The 23813-nt window shown below is 36.1% G+C and overlaps 1 protein-coding gene across 2 annotated transcripts in view; it reads right to left on the bottom strand.

Annotated features, from left to right (window-relative positions):
- Window positions 1–215: 215 nt before the first annotated feature.
- LOC149846894 (uncharacterized) overlaps window positions 216–23813 on the bottom strand; it is a 35674-nt gene continuing 12076 nt past the window's right edge. Inside the window, exons 5-7 of one of the 2 annotated variants that reach the window (XM_089996645.1) lie at window positions 15897–15957; window positions 2952–3000; window positions 216–536 (exon numbers count right to left, since the gene is read on the bottom strand). In XM_089996645.1, coding sequence (XP_089852771.1) covers window positions 484–536; window positions 2952–3000; window positions 15897–15957 — 163 coding nt within the window. In that variant the 3' untranslated portion in view covers window positions 216–483. The remainder of the gene's footprint in view (window positions 537–2951; window positions 3001–15896; window positions 15958–23813) is intronic. The other variant, XM_089996646.1, reaches the window with a different exon arrangement.

Below are 23813 nucleotides of genomic sequence, written 5' to 3'. Positions count from 1 at the left end.
CCTAAAATTAAGGCAATCAAGTGAGACTTGATATTAAAGGCCTATCTGAATCCTTTTAAACTTGAGGTTTACAAACTGAATTTTAAAATCGTGACTTTCAGAGTTCTCTGGGATCACGTCAATGCTAGATACCTTGACCTCAGTGCATTTCGACACCAAAATAAAATTGCTTTATCAAGAAGTAGAATTATAATCTCATAAGATTATTAATTAAAAAGTAAACAAAAGATCTTTACATCTATTTTCCTTTATTGTGGCTCAAAACCTGTGTGTGCGTGTGTATGTGTGTGACATTCCCCCACATTCCAAACGTTACAAAAAATCATATTAGGTTTTACAAACAAAGAGCTTATCTTGACAAATTAGTAGAAAGTCTTGATAAGTGCAGCCTGGCTCAAAACTACCGACTAATCACAGAAAATGCAACCATTTCAACAATGGCTTTCCATGCCTTAATGGCCTTAACACTGGCTATTGGCAAAATCATTTGTCCAAAGGAGAAAACATCAAGTTGCCAGAAAATAGAGCAGCCCCATCTGTCAAAACATACAACCAACTTTAGCATCATGTTAAAATTACCTTAAAGAGACCACAAATAGATTTCATTTTCCCTGAAAACCATTACAAATTAAGCATACCAAAGCTAATCATGAAAACAAAATATAGACTGGACAAAACAAAACTACACCATTACAACTTCAACCATTTAGCATGCCGCCTGAAATCTTTTCCATTTCAGGCTGAAAGAAGATATCACATGCGTCTGGCATCTAAGCAACCCATATTCAAGGATGTGGAGCCCTGTCTGATATGGATATCTCATGCAACTCTTGGTTGGATATGGTCATATGGAACATGCTATTTATCCTACAGATATGTAAGGCATAAAATTCATTACGTTAAGAATTAAAACCAGTCACAGATACTGGCAATATTTTCAAAATATTGCGATATTATCTCTGTAAAACCAAAAAAAGATTTTACAGGCAAAATCTTGTAATATTTTGAAAATATTGGATGTTTAAATTTATCACAACAATATAGTGATAATATTGGGGAAACTCTTGGGAATTTATACTCATGTTTTATTGCTTTTTTTCTTAACACATTTTTTCTTATTTATATTTATATTCATATTTTATTGCTTTTTTTAGAGAAAAAGGCAAGTATTCATGTTCATGTTCATGTTCATGTTCATGTTCATGTTCATGTTCATGTTCATGTTCATGTTCATGTTCATGTTCATGTTCATGTTTTATTGCTTTTTTGCTTAACTTGCATTTTTTAAACTTTTTCCTAGCTTTTTTCTTCTGAGATTTTCCTGATATTTATCGAAAAACTTATGATATCCCGAGATTTTTCCTTGCCAAGATATAGTTGAGACCCATATGTGAGACTATGGTTAAAACATGTATTCATACATTGTTTGATCGAGTTGGATATGGCTCAAATGTGGGTTGACCAGGACATGACTAATCTATACCTGTATCCATATCTGCATCAATTCCGATGAATGTAGATGTGAATCTATGCTATCCCAGCCAGCCAAACCCATTTTCTGTGAACCGCTTTCTCTATTTGTGAATACAGACATTTGCTTGGAAAAAAATAAAACTTTGAATGTAAATATGCCTCGTTAGGTATAAAAAGTGTAGATATTGGTCACCTCTAAGCACCAAAAAGCACAGTACATGAACAAGTCAGACTATATTAACAGCTTTAAGACTTAGAAAGACAATATCCCAGTGGCAGACACAAGCAGCATCTAAAATAGGGTCCATCCCGTCCCTTTTGGCCCATCTAAAGCCTTCACTCTTTCCTTCATTTTTGGTTGTCTAGGCCCACTCTCTCTCCCTTTAACCCTTTTGTTTGTGCATGAGACTTTTCTAAGACTTAGCGGGGGTATATGTGCACAACCTAGTTGTACCTTTGTGCCCTAGGTCCACTCAGCATTAGACAATAACTCCTAGGTCCCCACCATCACCAAGCCCAGATCCCAGCATAGTGTCTTCCCCCTTAGTCCTCACACTCGAAGAAAACCCACCTTGCACGATGCTCTACTGACCAGCTGTGCGCTTACCAACAAACTTAGGAAAGGGCTACCTAAGTCCTTGGTGAGTGTTATTCCCCGTACCATTTGGATGACACCCAAAACCAGGTTTATAACCCGTTTTGGGCGAAAACCCAGCTAATATACAAAAACCAAGTTTTTGGCCTGTTTGGATGCCAAAAACTTGGTGTTACTTATTCAGGTTTTCATTACATCATAGAGCTCCTTTTTAGGCATACGTCACTACACAAAAGAGATATAGATCAAGTAAAGAAGCTCACTTCTTTATGAGATTACACCACTTCAGTAGAGGGGGAATGGCTCTGTCTCAGACCTGTGAGGACACATCAACTTTTCAAATTGGAGGCGAGTTGTCTACAACTTTTAAAAAAGAAGAAAGTGGATTGGTGAACTAAGTCGTTCCCCTTGGGTGAACCACCATGTCAAACATGACATTGGCTATGTCCAAGCAAGCAAGGGTGTACCCTAAGTCAAGCAACTGAAGTCACATAGTCAGGTAACGCTATAAGGTTGAATGGTTTTTTACTAGATGTCCATAATGGTCAACCTCAAATACAATGGGATGGTGCTATGCATGAATTTTTATATATACAAATGTTAAGTTCATGCAAAACTTCATTCTTCGTAATTTTGTGCATTGGCTTCTTTTTCCATGTTTGAATGTTTCCCTCTTTTTTCTACTCCAATCAAATTTTCATAACACCAAAAGCTTTTCCAAAAACAGAAAAATCAAATAATAACACACTAAGTAAAATACTAACAATTTCAGTAGCTACAACCTTATTAACTCAATTTCTACTAATATGCAAACTAAAGCAATATGCCATGTTATGTAAATAATAATGAGACATTCAAATGGAAATGGGCTAGTTTCACTCACCAGTCATTGCCAAGCAGGCAACCTCTCTTCTTACATACCTAGCCATGGCCTGCATAATACCAAAAAAGATATACAGTTTCTCCTTTATCAAAGGGCAAAGCTAAATCACTAGAATGCAAACTAGACTCTCACAGGGAAAAAGAAAATCTTATGATAATGATATACAATATGTGTTGCAGTAACAAGCTCATACACTTGTATCAGTTGTTTGTCAAATATTATGCACCTGGTAGAATATGAGCACACATACTGCATGCACCATATGTAAACAATGCATGTGGATAATGTACTTTTCACTAACATATAAAAAATTGATGTACATTAGTGAAGATGAAGCACAAGTTGGAATTAGAACAAATAAAATAGATGCTTGAACTTTGATCCTTTACATAATCCATCTCTTATTCGGTCAGTAGGAAAGCATTCAAACATGTTATGTGCAATTGTGTATCTTGCACTTTGGCCCGCCATGTAGCAAAATAAGCATCCATGTGCATGCGTGTGCACACACACAAAGCATCTCCAGATGTGACCCTCTATCATCAGGTCTTTTCAAGAAGAGGAATGCCTTTATTGAGCAGATGCCCCTTAATAGGGCAATCATGCCAGTTTTGGACTATGCTTGACCAAGAGTATCTTCCCATCTGACAAGCATCATTCAAGCACCTGATTGCTTTGAAATACCACAAAAATGCACCATTGATAACAAGCAGTGCCACCCTGCCAGTTCCGACCTGGTATGAACCAACTAATTGGATAGCCAATTGTGTATCACGCCGTGCAGAGAGTGATGGAAGGTGAGAGAGGTGTGAGGGAAAGAGAGAAATTAGAGCTCCTTCGAAGCAGAGTAACCTCCAAAGCCAAAGGCCAATTCTTCATTCATGCTTATTGATGATTACATGGGGTTTATATAGCCTCTTGTCCCTAGTTTGGCCGTCACCTAAGGGACCCTTATACGGACCTGCCCTACCCTCACTCATACCCCATGCCCTTTCATACAATTTGTTATTAACCTGCCCTCCTGGGTGACTGGGTCCCAAACCCATAAAAATATAATCCAAAAGCAATTATATTCAACCCTCAACCCAATTTGGGCATTACAATACCCAAAACATGGTGCAGATTGGAGGTTCAATTGAAGGTGTGTATCTTTTCCCCTCCTTCATAAGCACCTTGTCCTCAAGGTGCAGATCAATGATATACTTTGGTTTGCTTTTCCCAAGAAGCCTTGGGCCTTTCCTTGGTACAGACCAACCACTTGATTTGACTTGTGTGGTGTTAGGTTGGTGTCATGATACCAAATAGTGCCAGACAATATGGATGTATCACTCGCATGATACATTTGATGAATATGATGCTTATCCTATATGGGACATGAACTAGCCACTAAACTAATATTTTCAGTCATAGCCATTAGCCAGAATTAGGTAGGGTTGATACAGAGAATCGTTAGGGGCAATTTAGAGGTTCAATAAAGTTTTCCTTTCAGTCTGGATTAAAATAAAACAGATTTTGATTTACAAACATAGGTTTCCTCATCCAAAATAGCAGTCACTGAATAAGTTTCTTTTCTGGGACTTTTGGCTATAAAAGAGGCTGAAGGATTTTTCATAAAATGGAATTTGGATTTTGGAATAAATTTGTTTTTTCATCCTTGTGGATTCATTAACTTATTTTTCTTGTATATTCAAGAACTCTTTGAGGAGACAGTACCCTTCTTCGTATGTTTCCTGCTGCATCAGTATTGAAGGACAACTCTCCCGCTCCCATTGTCCAGCCTTACCACGGCCGGAAACTACTGGAAGCATGTTTTAGCAAGGGCATTACAAATAGTGTTTGTTGGGTCAGCCTTAAATTTGGATTGACCACCAATTGTGTAATATCGCGTATTTTCACACTTAGTTAAATTTGAGATGTCTGGGAGAAAAATCGTTTGAAACTTGATTTTTGACCGATGTTTTTGAATTTGGGCTTGGCCCAGGTCTCATCAATTAGGTCGAGGCGAGCCAATCAAAGCGTAAGAAAGAGTTTTATTTTCGACCCTTAAATTCAAGCAAAATTCACGCGAAAATTGGGTCATTTTCAGGCAAAATACAGAATCTGGTATTCATATAATATGTCGTTGGATGCGTCTCGGAATATTATTTTATTTTCCTTGATTCGGGTTACGGTTGACCCAAAAATCACATTTTTTTAAAAAAATGAGCATTTTGTCGATTCGAATCCGAAATTGGATCAAACCGGATCTTATAGATTTGATCCAAATTAATATGGAATTGGACTCTATCCAAGAGCCATACTAATTTGGATTTGATCCAGCTCAAGACCCATTTGGATTTTTAAGATGGATTTAGATCTTGGATCCGGATCCAACTCCAAATCCATGTCCAATGATTTTTCCAACTTTAAATTCATTAAAAACTTTTAAATTGAAGTTAATTAACGTTAAGAAGCCTCCCAAGTTAATTTGATAATTTTTGGAAGCTTCTGAAAATTTATTTATTATTTAATATTAAATAATTAATTAATGTAATTCTGAAAATTTAATTTGACAATTGTTTAGGACTCTTAATAGAGCCCTTAAACGCACCTAGAAACATCTAAGAAGGTTGGAGAAGCATGGAGTTCAAATAAAATAAAACTTTAAAAAAGTCAAACTTAAGAGTTCCAAAATTTTCGGAAAACTCTGAGAGAAGAGAGTTACAGCAGGGGTTGCACTCTCTTCTCCAGCCCATCTAGAGCTCTATAAATGGATCAAAAAAAATAATAAGAAAGAGATAGAGAAGGGAAAAGAGAGGAAGAAGAAGGAGGCTCCTTCGATCATCCATCGTTTTCCACCATTGTTTTTATTTCTTTTTCGATCTATGGTAAAGGTACGGGTTTCTCTCTCATTTGAATGGGAAGAAATAATGTAAGTAAATTCCATGTAGTGTTTTGGTGGAAAGAAAAAAGAAGGAACGAAGGAAAGGCCGATATATATATATATATATATATATATATATATATATATATATATATACACACACACACACACACGTCTATGTGTATCTATATATATATATATAATGTTGTAAATCTGGTTTCTTTTCTTGGTGTTTTTTTATAAAAATCTAGATTTGAAACCTGACAGTTTATGGGATTTCTACCTTGATGTTAAATCTGGTGCAAAACTGTATTTGATTAATAAATCTGTGTATTTATTATGCAAACCAGTTTGCAAATCTGCGTAGAGTAAGATCGTTGAATCCTTATGTTAAATCAGTTCGTGAAACTGTGTAGGATTAATAAATCCCTAAGCCTATGATAGGGTTTAAATCCAAGAAATCTGGCCAGAAACCAGATTCACACTGGGTCATGATTGAAATGCATATTATGAGCATGTGTTTCCCAGAAACCCCGAAATATGCATGCGATTAAGCCACAAAAATATTAGACACTGTTGGATGTGAACCTCTGAGGGAACAGATCTCAGGATCAAATCAGCAATGGATGTTCCCCTGCTGATGACTTGGGGCTCTATCATTTGAGTTTAATTTTTTTGTCATTTGCAAGTTTTAAAATCAATAGGAATTTTACACTATACTAGAATCAATTATATATATGGCACGTCATTTATTATTACACAGAATTAGCCGTGATGCGTCCTGACATAAACTTTGTGAAACCTCAATGGTAAGTACCGTTATGGATCTACACAGGAAGCCATCTTTCCCATCTTTAACTATGTCTCAGTTAAGATGTTGCAAAAAGGCATATTATAACCGGCATTGAAAGGAACTAAAATATGTATTCATCACTGTCATAAAATGCACAAAAACATGCACATGTAAACACACACGCACTATATCACATGATATCAATAACAAAGAATTAGGATCATAACTAAGTACTTACCACTTCTATGATGAACATCAAATGGTCACAGTCATTTCGCTACAGACTTACAGATGACAATAAGCTAACTAATTTGCTGGGCAGTCTGCTAGTGACTTGGGGCTGCAGGCGTGGCCTGGTCTGGTCACACTTTGATAGGCCGCAGGCCCACTGGCCCGGCCTGTTACGCCCTTGGAGCCCAGCCGAGCCTCTGCTGGGCAGCCTTGTGGGCCTTGCAAAAAAAAAAAGGCTTTGTGTGGCGGGTTGCACCGAGCTGATTGGGTTCAGCTGGGTGGGGCTCGAACCTCTAGCCGACGGGGTCGGTAAGGTGATATGCCTACTTCAAAAAAAATGTATATTTAACACCTTGTGTTTGTTAAATCTGGAATTTGAAAGTAATAAGCATGATGATTTTCAGATTTACCACGTGGATGTATTTTGATTCTAATACATGCTAAAAGTGGAAGATTTCACATGCTTGAACTTATGTGACATGCCTAAACATTATGTCATTGTGAAAGTTGTTCTGGTGCATGTGCATACATGAAATCGATGTGTGTTTAGCATGTATGTACTTATGAATCATGAATAAATGCATGTGTGTTAAGTGATTACATAAAAGCACTTGCACAGGGATGGTGAACACATGCATATGACTATAGTAGCTCATGCACATTGTTAAACTGGCATGAATGAGAGTGCATTTGGAAACGTGTTGGTATCATTGCATATATTGCATATTGTTATGATTTTTGCATACGATGCATCGATGATCGAAATGAATCATCGTGGGTCTGGTGGGCCTCGAGCTTTGGTTTGCTATTTCGTTATTTATTTTACATGCATCACAAAAATCACATTAATGTTGTTGCACTGTTCTATGCTTTTCCGCGGGCGATGGTCCTGTGATGGTTCTCGCAAGAGAATATGCGAGCTTGTGTCTTAGCTTTTGCATGCTGAATTGCAAATTAAATAATTGACCTTTAATAATGAAATAAGAAAAAAAAACAGTTTAATATACGTTCTGAGATCTTTCATCGTTAGAATGGGAATCTTAGAGTTTCGGTTTTGGGGGACCACGAGGATAAAAAAACTCTGTGTGCATTATTAATTACCCCTGAACCCGATGTTGAGGTTTTTTCTCCTGGCCATGGTTTTAGAGAGAGTTTGTCACTTTACCTAGGGGTGGTGTATAGACAAGATGGTGTTTTAGTATACAAAGAAAGTGACACTATTGGATGTTAATGGTCTAATGTTCTGAAAGTGATTCGGTCGAGGGCTGAGCTTGAAACCTAGTAATAAAATACAACTTAATGCTAAGTTACCTTGGGAACTCCACTTGACCTAAAGAAATTTTACTCGTTTGGTGTATCCGCGGGCAACGGTAATAAAAAGATAACTTAAATTGTGTGCATTCTAATAGGAGCATGTATATAAAAAGAGAATTTGATTAAAGATAATAAAGAGTTCATGCATTTTCTTGTTTTGCATTAGATCATGCATATTTACTTGTTCCCTAAATTGTTACATGTTAGTGAATACATGATGTTGTTCCCTAATGCATATTAAATGATTGTATTGTTTAATTTGTAATTCATGTTATTTATTAAATGTTTCTTCATGCTTAATAATCATTCTCTATTGCATGAATGCTTAATTGAATTATGAATTTGTCATAATTGTTTCCCTCTAAAATATTGCATGAATATTATTTATGTTCTTATTACTTGTTTGATTCATTAGAGGGATTCGTACATAGAATTTCTTGGATTCTGGCACTCTACTTTTGGTGTTTTTCGCAGCCTTAGGAGATCAGTGAAGTGACTCACTTCCGAAAGAGCTACGAGTGTTACATGTTTGCTAGACAGCTTCACAGATAGACAGCGTGGCTCTGCTTTTCTTTACTTTTTCTTTACATTTAAATTGTCTATGCACTCTGATTTGCTTATTCAATTGTCTCGAGACATTTCTTACTTAATTAATAAATTTTTGGTTTGCTAAGGTGTAGATGATAAATGTAAGATCCTTATTAGTTTGGTTGGTTATCCAATTGTAAGTGGAACTATAAAGGCTTTGGGTTTCTAGGAAGATTTCCGCAATGGTTTAAAAAAAATCCGCATTTTTTCTTGGGTATGAGTTGGGGTCGTTACAGATAGTTCCCCTTTTCACTGGCATCATTCTGACATGATATTGGCTGCAAACTGGCAGGGTGACACCAACTGGTTTTCGGCCAATGCAATGACAGAAAGGGTCGTAAAATATAATATCACTTCACCACTGAGATGTGATCTCAAGTTAAACAGCTACCCAATGCATGTGCGTATGTGTATATTGTATAGTATGTCTATGTGCTCATTAGAATATATTTTTGCATCAAAACTTCATGATAAGGACATGTTGGTCTCATAATCAAAGAACACACACACACACATATATATATATATATAATATGTATGTATATATATAATATGTATGTGTATATGTGTGTGTGTTCACTAGAGAAAAGATTCGCTACAATGGCTTGAATGTACAAGCAACTTCACAAATCTTTCTTTTTTATTGTTTTGATTTCTTTGTAAATCTGACCCAATGTTAACGGACGATACAATATGATGTATCGTAACATCAGTGGGAGAACCGATACATCATAAGCCCAATATCGTATTTGGTACGATTATCATACTGATATGATGACTCATACGATACATGGGTGTATCGCACCATATTGTACAATACACCAGTGTTGTAAGTATCGTATTGCATCATATGATACGGTAGGATACGTATCGTTCCTTTTGGGTTTTGTGATACGATACACACTCATATTGTGATACAAGTGTGTATCATACCCGTATTGGGTGTATCGTACTATACACCCCTATATTGTGTTGTATTGTACGATACAAGGTGTAGTGTATAATACACCTTCAGTGCACATTAAAAAAGCCAAAAAGTTATTTTGTTCATTTTGGGTTTTAAATACCTTTTGAGGGTCGACTTCTTCATTTGTTTAAAGGCTATTAGAAGTGAATTTTCCCTGTTTTTTCACTCAAAAAAGTAGGTTAAGGTAAAAAAAATGCATTTCCACTATTTTTCCACTCAAGAAAATGGGTTAAGGTAAAAAATCTTTATTAGAGTAAAATTACAAAGCTACTCTCAAAAAAATTGTGGCGGGGAGCGTTGCCCCCTACAACCCCCCAACTTACCACGAAGTTGGATCCGCAAAAATTAAAGATTTATATCAATGTAGAAATCAGGCTCCGCACTCCTCCAACAAAGATGGCATAAGATGCAGGACAATGAGGCATTCAAGTAATAAGTGAAAACCAATTGAAAATCGAGTGCAACTATTGCCATAATATTTTTTTTATGTAATATAAAAGTATGAATCATGTGGCATGTTTTTAATTGCAATATATTTAATATTTTACATTGTTCATCTGAAATAGTTGATGTTCGATGATGTCTTATGCATCTCATAGAGACATAAATGCTTCATATGTGATTTTATGGTTGTATTTTGTGCAATTTATCATTGTTTCAATATATAATTTTTTTAGATTTTTTCTGATTTTTCTTTTTTTTGGAAATTTTTTACTAAACATTTACGATATTTTACAATACGACAAGATACGGTCATAATTTGGACCGAACCGATATGGGTAACGATACAATACTTACAACCATGTGATACACCTCATATAGTACGAGCCGACCCCTTTTTCCCTTTTTCGATGCAAAAAAAATGAAGGTTCATTTTTTAGCCCCCAAGAGTTATTTTGACCCAGTTTTTACATGTTCTTCGTCCCTAAACCACTTTTCTAAGCCTACTCGCCCTATTTTGAGATCAAATTCACAATAAAATTTAAGGTTTTTACTATATCCAAGTCCTAAAAGTGTGATTTGCCTCAAATCTTACCCATTTCCATCCTACCAAACCCTTTTTGGGGCTTTTAACCCTCAAAACCGAACCCTGAAGCCCCTCATTTTCATCATACACACTTTTTTTTGCTTCTAACCCTCAAAACCGAACTCTGAAGCAACTCTTTTACCTTACAACCCCTAATTTCCATCATACACACTCGTTTTTTGGCTTTTAACCATCAAAATCTGGTCATAGTGGTGTGATTTACCCTAAATTCACCTATTTCTATACTACACACATTTTTTTCACCTCTAACCCTCAAAATCGAGCCTCAAGGGTTTGATTTGTGTGAGATTGAATTTGGAGGGCTTCAAACATCAAAACCAAGGGTAAGCTCATTTTGTGTGATGTTTTAATTTTTTAAGTCTTAAATGTGTTGTTCTTAGTTTTTTTCTTTTTCATATTAAATTGCATATTTGTGTATTTTTAGATATCAAAATTGTGTCCTAAAGGTTGATGGACGGTGGAGGTTGTATCTCAAATAATTTAGCATGGAAATATTGCAAACTGGTGAATTTAAAGACACCTTTGAAAGGAATAGTAAAGTGTAAGTTTTGCGCTTTGCTAGAAGGCGTGAAATAGCAATGTCAACAATTGTTCAGTGATTTAAGAGAAAGAAGCCAACAAAATGAGATATATGATGCAGAAAAAGGGTATTTGCAGCCATAAGAGAATGATTATGGCGATGATGGCAGATGTTTTTCAAGTCAATTGATTTGTCTATTACACCCAAGATGGCAGATGTTTTTCAATGTGTTTGATGGTGTGTGATTGTGTGTATGGTTGTGTTTGAAAATAAGGTCCAGTTTATAAATGATAATACAAAAAATTATAGGGCAGCAAGCTAAGAGTTGACAGAATATTACGAGACTTTCTTGTGAACCCTATGCCCGTTGTATAGACATTGGAAGCATGGATGATACTAAAAAAATTATTTGAAGGCTGCCAAACAATTACAAAATCTATTTATAATCATGCATGGGTTTTGGGTCTACCGAGGAACTATACCAATGGTTAAGCTGATTCTGTTAAAATGTATTATATATATATATATATATATATATATATATATATTGTAATACCCTTTAAGGGTAAAACTGTCAATTATACATTTTACGCATATTCCACTTGGAATATGATTGTACTTTTTCTTCTTTTATTTTTTATTATTTCTTTTCTTTATTTTTTTTTTTCCTTTTTTTTTTTTCTTTCTAGCCTTTGGGGGGGGCACATATAGACGTTGGGCCCCTCCAACGATCACAATTGTGACCGTTGGAGGGGCTCCAACGTCTATATAGAGCCCCTCCAAGGTCTCCTTTTTGTGCATTATAAATAAGGGTTAAACCCCATTGTATCCTTCAAGCTTTTAGTAAAAGCTCTCTCATTTCTTCAATAAAGATTCATATTTTTTATGCCTTTGTACATTTGTGTTCTCTTGAATGTATTGTGCCTTTGTGCACATTTGTTCCAAGTGTTCTTATTGTGCCTCTGTGCATGTATATCTCATTAAGAACTTAGTGTTCTTATGTATATTGTCTCTTTGAAGACATTTTCACATGGTATCAGAGCTTGGTCTCTAGAAGAAGAGACCGAGTATTGCGTTATCTTGGTGGTCGTCTTGAAAACCGTGCTCATCTCTTCTTCTCAATATTTTGACACAAAAAGCTCTTGCAAATCATTTCAAAAAAAGCGCAATACATCAAGTAAGCTCAAAGAAGACCCGTTGTGGTAAGATTTCATCTCTTGAATACTCTTTCTTTCTCATAAAGGCACTTCCACAGGAGGAAAGGATTCTTATTTTTCTCTCAGATTTAAACTCAACGGTTCCAACTAGCACGTTTGGGCCAGCAATATGGAAGTCCATATTAAGGGAAAAGGCCTTTGGAGCTATGTCAAGGGCACTATTCTCAAACCCGAACCTAAAATCACCATTATTGAAAAAGGCGAAATTAAGGTTCGTGACGGGGAAGAAAGAGAGAAAGCTTTTGAAGAATATAATAAGAAGCATGAGGAGTGGGAAATGAAGAATTATAAAATCCTTTCATGGATTTTTTCTTCCGTTGAGACCCGAATCAATGCAAATATTTTAAAATTTAAGGTGTCTCAAGTATGGGAATACCTTGAGAGGATGTATACCTCAAGGGATTTGTCCCACAAATATTATCTTCAAAAAAGGACTTTGACCCTTCAACAAGGCGAATTAACTATTAGAGAATATTTCGCCGAATATCCTCCATTTGGGAAGAGCTTGCTATGCTTGAACCAAAATTGAGTGGAGAAGCCATTGAGTTTCAATACAAGCAATTGGAAGAAGATCGATTTTTTAATTTTTTGAACGGGCTTAGACCCGAGTTCAAATAAATAACATCGCAGTTACTTGATTTTTTTGATATTTACATAGAGAAACCTCCCCCAAGAACAGAGACCTAGTTGAATTGGCTCTGCCTCCCATACTTATGGTCACTAACCTGTCATAGTAAAACTTTGTGGGCTTACCCCTTGCCCCACAAAGAGTTGCCACACTTCGGCTTGCACAAGGGGTGACGCCCATGAGACTTGAACCTATTGACAATGCAAATTCTTGTAAAGAATATAAACTAAAAAAATTATTTTCATCAGATGAGTGAAATGCTTATCTAAATGCACTAAAAAATAGACAAAAGAAATTGTGGATATTATTTTTAAAAGTGATTTTTTTTACTCCTGTGTGCTTGAAAATCACCATATATTTCATGAAAGTACTTAGATTGGTAGACAATGAAGAGAGATCAACTTCAAGCTATCTCTATGAGGCCATGAACAAGCCAAAAGAGGTCATTAGAGACAATCTGAATGGGAAAAAGAAGCTCTACAAGCCTATTTGGCAAATCGTAGATCATAGTTGAATTGGGCAGCATCAACCCCTTCATGTTTCAGCATATTGTTTGAAACTTTGAACCCTACATTGAGATTCTCTCCCACATTCAAGATGTACAGAAAGGTAAACAAGGGACTTTTAGATTGCTTCGAGAGGTTCGTCCATGATCATCATATCCAAGATGAGATTGACAAAGAAATAGAAACTTATGATAGTGCATTGTATGACATGGGGAGACCTATAGTAGTGTGAAACCATTCCACGATGCATCCAAGTAGTTGAAGTTATTTTGTTTATTTTAATTTCATTTTGTTATTTGTGATATTGTATACCTATGTTATTTTTCTAGACATATGGTGAATTAAGTTTGAGAGTGATTGCCCAAATTTGTGAGTTTTGTCATTCATATCCTTAGACAAATATGTAACATAAGTGAATGCAAAAGAAATTGGAGTGTCTTTGAGCAAATCTTTACGAAAAGAAGTAATAGGTTGAAGCATAAAAGGCTCAATGATCTCGTTAACATTCACTACAATTTACGGCTAAGAAAAAGGTTTATAAGGTTTGTTAATCATTTTTATATGTGTATGATTAAGGTTTTAATTAATATGATACCAAACCAACAACTTTGTTTGCATGCCATATTTTTAGGCAAATGGAAAAGTTATCATAAAGCACAAGGAGCATTTTGATCTCATCAATCTAAAAAATTTTGATCCATCGGATGAATGGGTTTAAGAAGAACCCACTGAATTAAATGAAAGGAACATTAAGTGGATCAACGGGGAAGGAGCACAGGAGGTAGACGATGAGGATCCTACATATATTGGGAGGATGTGATTGTAGAGGATGAACAAGGGAGAGGAGGAGGAGAGAAGAAGAAGAAGAAAAAGAAGATAATGATGATGATGATGATTGAAATCATATACTTTGTTTTTGTTTGTATTTTGGTCCTTGGAAAAAACTGGTTACGGAGAACTTAAGTATTGACAAATGCTTTGTTATTTTTTTTTCTTTATCTAATGTGAAACTATGAGTCATGTGGCATGTTAGCTTAATTGCAATATAGTTTGCATTTTCTTGTGAGATATGCATGCATCCATAGCATATTATCTTTGATTCTTTATTATTTGATGTTCGATATCTTATGCAGCTCATAAGTGTTTGACATGTGATATTATGATTGTATCTTATGTAATTACATTGTTTCTTGTGTTATGAATTTTTTCCTGAATTTTCTGATTTTTTTATTTTCTGGGTTTTTTATTAAAAGATCATATTTTTTTGATACAATATGTATCTTGTTTTGGGTCTGGCTTATACGGGCTACAATACACTTTTTACAACCTTGAGGAGATGAACTCAATAAGGTGTAGTAGAAAAATGGCATTTGCACTGTTCATCTATTCTTTCCATATCATTAGTTTAATATCAATGAATTTGACCTGTATTTGTTAGATATCGAATGTTATGATGGGCTAGGCTAGTTATCATTTTTACAGAACATCAAAGACAGCAAGTCGTGTTACTCTGCTTTAGACTGTCAGATGAACTCAAATAGTTCACAATTCACAGTTAATATGTCTGATTAGCAATAAGTGTCTGTTGTACGGTAGATCTAATTATTGCATCTCCTAACTACTCGTTTAATAGTGGAAAATTGTCATAAGGGAACAAGATAGATTTACTTCCTTTCAGATGAGCCTTCTCCATCTCCTGTGGAATTTATTTTTATCCCAGTTGAAACGTACTAGTTTTTGCCTTGTGATTAGTCATGTATTTCGGGCATTTATCAATAAGAAGGCCAACATAATCGCAGTCAGTTGAAAACCTATTTATTTATGAATATCACTGATAGTTAAATTTATTGCATTTTTATTGCAATAAATTTACAAACAACAAAATCTCATCAAAGGACAATAAATTTAATATATGGTGATTTTAACATATATTTGGTGAATTTCTCATTTTCTCATACTTCACATACATTTAACTTGTTGAAATGACCCATTACTGTGATTTGTTACGATGGCTGAAACATGCATAGACTGAGATACTGTAATACAAAAACCTAGAGGTGCAGGCCCATGTAAATAGTAGTTGCTTAAGTCCACCAACAGTCGCAAGTACTTCCACATTTCTATGGTTTTACTGATCTCAACTCTATACAATGAGCTTAACAAAAGGTGGAAGCACAAAAGATGGAAACAAGGCTATATTAGACATTAACAATTCTTAATTAAATTTAACCAAGCATCAGAAATGAAAGAAGAAAATAAAAATAAGTCACCTGGGCTGCATCAGCAGCAGAAGCATTTGGCATCGGAGCACCATCATCAGAAAATACATTCCTGCAACACATGAGCAGGATTCAATTGATAATTCAAGCATATGCGCACTGATGTTCCCATATCAAGAAGAAAATGAACTGCCACCAGATTGTCTCACTGTAGAAACATGCTATTATATGCACAACAAAACCTGGAAAAAGAAATCAATAAAAAATATACTGTTTTTCCTCATGCTGTAAAAAGCTTATCAGATCATATGATATGATATGTTATATCGGACCTAAAGCAACATGATTTAGGTCTCAAACCATTATAAAATAAATAGCAAGCCATATTGATCCGTATCTTATGGCACAGTACCTGTAAAATAGCCATTTCTGTGAGCATGGAATTCTTAGTGGACTATACCAATTTAAATGTCACGTTCTAGGCTAATACAACTCTGCACAACCATGTCCCTATCATCATATTCCAGCTAGTGCACATGTTCAACTTTTTGCCAGTCTAAAAGAAACAGATAAAAGAAAAGAGTGAACACAGGCTGCTGCACAGCCACCACTAGATATCATCTTTGTTTCAGAAGACGAAATGTTCGATGAAGATGATTGTGATTCATAATTACAAGGATGTGGTCCAGGATTCTAGCAACTCGGACTAATATGTTCTGTTAAAAAACTTTTATGTAATTAAGAACTTTAGCAATGTTATAATTTTGTAATATTCTTGTTTTAGTTATTACAATTTTATTAATTTATGTTGAATTATTTGGTTGTTTATTGTTATATGTAATTGGCTGTTAATTGCTTCTTGTTAGTTACTATTATTTACTATGTTTTAGTTTTAGTGGTCTATGCCTGGGCGCATTTGATGTTCTAAACTTCCAGCAGTTGTAGCACTTAAATATATTATGATTTATATTTATCGTGTTGTTTTGGCAAAATATCAAAAACAATAAATATTTTAGAAAATTACAAAATTATGAAATAAAAATAAACCAGCATTCAGCAATTATCTAAAATACTACTAAGGTTGAACGCTCTATGCATGGGATGCCTTTTTTGGCATCTTTGCGCCAACCCGACTCTCTGTCTGCCTTCCTTAAACTGGTAATGTGAAAAGCTTCATTGTCGATTAAATGACCATAATACCCTTGTCAGTGCCTTAGTAGAAATGAATATCGTGTGAGTGTTGTCATAATTTTCTATTGCTGAATGATTATGTAATTCACCTCTTGTCAACTATCAATTGAGGTCAGGAAATTACCAAATGCCACTACAAGGTTAATCTCTGGTTTATGACATTTTGTCATAGTCAGAGAGATTAATTAGTTTGGAATTTTTTATTAGACTTTTGGGAGTAATGACATTGCGTCTAAAATCACAAGCTTCTTATAGTTTTAATAAACATACTTAATTTTGTGCGTTGGTCATTTGCGTGAGGCAACAAACGGCACCGCTTAAGAGAGGAGGTGGGGTTTGTTTGTTGTAAGCATGTTCAAGGGACAAATGTCATCAAGAAGGTGGTCAGTGAGAGGGAAACATTCCCTGGCATTCGTTTCGGCGGATGTGAGTGGCACATACTGGCATACATGTCTTGTTGTGTGCATTTACCTGGACCTAGTGGTTTTTGGTTGATGGTTATAAATGGAGAATGAGTTACGAGGCAGAGACCATAGGTTTTTTGGAGCTATGGGGACTGTAGACCAACACAAGAGAACGGACACAAAGTGTTGTCTACTGGGTGTGATTTATTGCTTTGTTTACAAAAAGTGTGATTCTGGCTTTTGTTCTTATGGTGCTATGAATCGTGGTTTAGCTTTGTATCAACGTAAACTGTCATGCCGGTCTGACCACCGGATGGACCTTCATACGGATCGGCCCTTTGAGAAAGGATTCCTGGGGACAGTTTTGCAGTAGTGCCCTCGATTTGATTTCACTACAAGCTTTTCCCTTAGCATTTCTATGCAAACGTATTGCAAATGAATTTCTCCTTCAATAGTTTAAATAGTTGCTTTAGAAAGTTATATTTGTTTTAGTTCTTAATATTCTTTTGATTCAGTCATTCTTTCTTTTCAGTAATTGAAGAGTTCTACACTGACGTCTTGGTCAGATGTCAAATGTCTTAATGAAAACACCACCACAATATGCCTTATTCTTCTTCCTTTTTTTCCTTTCTGTTGTTCAATCATTTTTTCTTTTAGACCCCTTCAGCTTGTTGTGTGTTGTCTGTCGTAGAGCATCCGCAACTCTCTTGTGGATTTTGGATGTGTGGGAGATTGATAGATTATGTTGTTTTGGTAATTTGGAGAACTATGGAAGGACTTGTTTATGCTTTTATGGTTCATTGAATGTTGGCCACAATTTGTAGTATGGGGAATCTCCCAAAATGTATGTTCTTGTTTTTTTCTCGTCTTATTGTCGCCAATGTTTCTCTTTGCCTTGGTCTCATTGAGGTTCAGCTAGATACCGCCGCCCATTCAACATTACATGTCTTGTTGTGGTTGAAAGAGAGGGGGTCCGGATTCATGGGGACAGAAAAAGAGGCTTGGGGAGGGAGCACGATGGAAGTAGTTTGGAGGTTGTCAGTATAAATAAAGGGCCAGCTATGAAAAACAAGGTGGAGCAGTGCTGATTAAAGAGAATAGATAGAAAGGAGGATTGTTCTAGACCTGGTAGAAATTAAGATCGTATTGTTTGCTTCTTATTCTTCTTTTGCCACATGCATTGATCATCTGTTGCTTTGTTGGATGGTGTGTTGTGCGTGGTTGTTTCATGGTTTTGTTGTTTAAAGTGAGTGATGTCATCTTCTGTAACAGAAGTATCGTAGGCTTCACACAACACAAAGAGGACACTGATACATTCACTCAAGAATGGTGCTTTACTAATGTAAAAATGTGATCTTTTGAGTTATAAAATTTTGGTAAATTGTGGGCCATTGATTTTTGGACCCCTTTAAAAAATCTAATTACTTGTCATGCATAATCACATGATTCAAAAAAGGTTTCTTACTAAACAAACCATGTAGATCACATCTGTAACATTTGATCTACAAAAAATTGAAAATTTTTGAAAAGTGATTTCTACTCATTAGTTTTGTACCTCTCTCTCTCTCTCTCTCTCTCTCTCTCTCTCTCTCTATCTATATATATATATATATATATATATATATATATATATATAGTTTTTGCTTCTTGAATGGTGGTCTCTGCATCTTGCTATCAGCAAGCTGCCGCTTGTTGGCCCCACCATTCCTCACAGGCTTCTTGTGTTGTCCTCCCCTGCCTCGTTAAGTAGGGTTGTTGTTGCTATGGCGTCAGAAAAGGTTAAGTATATGTTGGTCATGACCTGGTAACGGAGACCTTCTTTGAGTCCCCGTATATACTTGTTCACTCTTTTTTGGTCGTCAACGAAGAGATTGAAGCAATACTACACCAGGCTCTTGAATTTGGTGGTGTAATCTACCAAACTCGGGTTTTTCTGGCATAGTCCCAGGAATTCGATTTTCTTCCTATCTCGAGCGTCTAGGACAAAATAATTTTCTAGGAAGGCTCCCTGAAATGCTTTCCAGAGGATGACTTCCGCTCCAGATAAACGGACTCCTCGAGTCATGTCCCACTACTTTCGGGCATTGTATTTTAACCGGTATGTGCCAAAATCGGTTTTTTTCTCTTTCAGCACTGACAGTACTCGGAATGCTTGTTCAGTCTCCTCAATTCAGCTCTTTGCTAGCTCTGAATCGGCCTTTCCTGTGAAAGTCGAGGGATCTAGTTTCAAAAAAAAATTGTATCTGACCACGCGCAGTGGTGATGGTTTGTCCCGCAGATGTATCAGGTTTCCACTGGGCACATACTTGGCACTTTATGGCTTTGGTCAAACTGTTGAGGAATTGCATAACGAATCTCCGTTGTTCTGTCCACTCGTCAGGCGATTCTCCATTCATTCAGCGAGTCATCTTTTCCAAAAGAAATTCTTTTGTCAATGATAGATACAAAATAACTTAAGCAAAAATACTTAAGTGTGATGCGGATGTCGGACAGTCAAGAACTATAATTTATTTGTTCGCTCTAATACCAAAGCTATCATTTCTTAAGACAATTTGATATCTTAAAGTGACTTATCCTTACGCTCTGATAACAAAGCATAACACAGCAAAAATTTTAACTTGTAAAATTTAAGAAAATTTTAAAATTTTTGTAGTTAATCCTTTTTCAGAGTTAAAATAATAGTTGTAGATTGGTACAGTAGAGAACCGAGAGAGAGGAAGAGTCGTTCTTCTTATTAAAATTAGGCCTAATCTCCTATTTAAGTAGAGATTAGCCAAAAGAATAAAATTACAGTTAGGTCCCTTATTATTATAAAATATAAGAAACAACCTTAAGCATGGATAAAACTCTAATTAGTCCACTTATCTTAACACTTCCCCTCAAGCTGGAGCATGAATATCAATCATGCTCAGCTTGCCGCAACATTTTGAGAAACTAGGCCTGGCAAGAGGCTTTGTAAAAATATCTGCAACTTGATTCTCAGAGGTAGAGATATGTCCAACTTGAACCATATCTCGTATGTAGTGACAGTCAACTTCAATATGTTTTGTCCACTCATGAAATACCGAATTATTGACTATATATGTGGTTGCCTTGTTATCACACATCATCACCATAGGAGATAAAACCTTCACTTGAAGATCAGTCAGCACTGTTCGAACCCACATTAATTCAGCTGTTGTTTGGGCCATAGCTCTATATTCTGATTCAGCACTTGACCTAGCAACCACAGTTTGCTTCTTGCTTCTCCGAGAGATTAAGTTACCTCCCACAAATATACAAAATCATGTGGTAGATTTCCTATCCTCTACAGACCCAGCATAATCAGCATCAAAATAAGCAACTACCTCCAGAGTGCCTCTTTTCTTGAATAACAACCCTTTTCCAGGAGAGGATTTTAAGTACCTAAGTATCATCATTATAACATTCCAGTGTACCTCAGTCGGTTTGTCCATGAATTGGCTAACCTTGCTTACAGCCATAGCAATATCAGGTCTAGTCACTGTCACATATAGTAACTTTCCTACCAATGAGCGATAGCTCTTGCTATCAATAGGTTTTGACCCCTCATCAAACAAATGAACTTTGTAATCCATGAAAATATTTTTTGGTTTAGCTCCCAACATTCTTGTCTCTTTTAGTAAATCAAAAACATACTTCCGTTGTGACAAAACCACACCCTCACTGCCCCTGACTACTTCTATGCCCAGAAAGTATCTAAGGGAAGCAAGGTCTTTTGTAACAAAATGTTTTTGAAGATGAGCCTTTGTAGTTGCAATATCATTCATGTTATCTCCTGTAAGGATGATGTCATCCACATATATCACCATAACTACTATGCCTGAGTTAGTTTTCTTAATAAATAATGTGTGATCTGACGTTGATCTATTAAAACCAAACTTTGACATCACATCAAACAACTTTTGAAGCAATGCCTGAGGACTTTGCTTTAAACCATATATCGTCTTTCTTAATCTACACACCTTCTGACACTCCCCCTCAACCTCGAACGCAGAAGGTTGTTGCATGTAGACTGTCTCAGACAAATCTCCATATAAGAATGCATTTTTCACATCTAGCTGACACAAACTCCATCTACGGTGAACAACTACAGAAAAAACAAGATGAATGGTGCCCATTAGTGCTACAGGAGAAAAGGTCTCAAAGAAATCAACTTTATATGTCTGAGTATAGCCTTTTGCCACTAACCTGGCCATATACCTTTCAATTGAACCATCTGAGTTATACTTAATGGTATATACTCATTTGCATCCAACAATGTCCACATCCTCTGGGGAATCAACGAGGTCTCATGTTCGTTGAGACAGTAAAGCATCCATTTCATCTTTGTAATAAAATGGTGGTCTTCAACAAATGCACAAATAACTCACAAACAAGTGTCTATTGGAGACACTACAAGCATGACCCTTGAAAGGGTATAAAGGGAAGAACACTTGAAAAATAAATAATACTTTATTCATGAACAAAATGCTTAAGAAGCATGGTTATTTACATTGAAGGGGTTCACCCCTATATATACAAAAAAATGGGAGAGAGAGGAGAGCTCATTTTGAGCTCTCCAAAAAGAGACGTTGGATTCCAACGTCTCTTAATATAGCTGTTGGACTACAGTCCAACAGCATTTATTATTATAGCTGTTGGACTATAGTCCAACAGCATTTATTATAGTTGTTGGACTACAGTCCAACAGCTACTTGCACAGTCAAGTTCCAACAGGAACTTGACTGGATCAAAATATCTAGTTTCTATTGAACTAGATGCTAAAAAAAGAAAATAAAAAAATAGAAAAAGAAAATAATAAAAGAAAATATAATAATATTAAATAATATATATATATTGCAGTTTACATTTTAACACTCCCCTTCAAACTTACGGTACAATGAGCGAAAGTTTGTCTAAGAGGAAGTGAAATCTGGGAGCAGCGAGAAGCTTGGTGAAGAAGTCTGCTAATTGATATTCTGATGTAACATATGGCAGATCAATGGTTCCATGTAAGTATTCCTCTCTGACATAGTGACAGTCCATCTCAATGTGTTTAGTGCGCTCATGGAATGTCCGGTTGCTTGCAATGTAGATCGCACTTTTGTTGTCACAGCACATCTTTGAAGCTTGCGTTGCTTTAGCTCCCATATCCGCTAGTAATCGTCTGAGCCAAACAACCTCCATAGTGGTGGTTGTCATGGCTCTGTATTCAGCTTCGGTGGAGGAAAGAGAGACTTTCTGTTGCTTCTTGCACCTCCACGAAATTAAGGTTTCACCTAGGAACACACAAAAACCAGTAGTTGAGTGTCTATTATTGGGATCACCTCCCCAGTCAGCATCAGTATATGCAATTAAATTTAATGAAGATGAAGCAGACAAGAAGAGTCCTCGTGAAAGAGAGGATTTTAAGTATCTAATAATACGCAAAATCGCTTCCATGTGCACGGAGGTGGGAGCATGCTGAAACTGACTGACTGTATGAACCGCATGAGTTATATCTGGCCTAGTAATGGAAAGATAAGAAAGAGCTCCAACAAGTTGTCTATAAGGAGTAGGATCATCAAGAAGTTCTCCATCATCAATTTTCATTTTAACATTGACAACTTCTGGAGTGTCTACTTTCTTATCATCTGTAATTCCAAACCTGGAAACGATATCAAGAGCAAATTTAGATTGAGATATCAAATACCCCCGAGGGGAATAAGCAACTTCAATACCTAAAAAATATCTTAATAAACCTAAGTCAGTCATTTCAAAGTGAGTTTTAAGAAGAGATTTGATATTTGCAACTCCCTGTTTGTCGCCTCCGGTGATGATCATATCGTCCACATAGAGAAGAAGTATAATGATGCCTGCATCAGATTTCTTAACAAACAAAGCAGTGTCAGTTAAACAAGGTTGAAAACCAATATCAAGCATAACATGACTAAATCGGTCATACCAGGCTTTTGGAGCCTGTTTAAGACCATAAAGAGTTTTTCTAGACGAAGAGTTTTACCCTTAGTGATACTAATACCAGGTGGGGCTTCCATGTATACTTCTTCAACGAGATTCTCATTAAGGAAAGCATTTTTGACATCTAATTGAAAGATAGGCCATGTTCTAATGGAGGCCTAGGCTATTAAAGTTCTAACAGTGGTCATACGGGCCACAGGAGCAAATGTTTCTTCATAATCGATGCCATACTCTTGGGCATATCCTTTTGCTACTAAACGGGCCTTATATCTTTCCAGGGTCCCATTACTTTTGGTTTTGACTTTGTATACCCACCTACAACCTATAGGTTTCTTACCCGGAGGAATATCTTGTATCGTCCAAGTATTGGCCTTTTCTAGTGCATCCAATTCTATTTTCATGGCTTCTATCCATT

Source organism: Nuphar pumila, chromosome 2, assembly GCF_984573655.1.
Source record: "Nuphar pumila chromosome 2, dmNupPumi1.hap1.1, whole genome shotgun sequence".
Lineage (NCBI taxonomy): Eukaryota > Viridiplantae > Streptophyta > Magnoliopsida > Nymphaeales > Nymphaeaceae > Nuphar > Nuphar pumila.
This window is presented reverse-complemented; position numbering and strand designations above follow the sequence as displayed.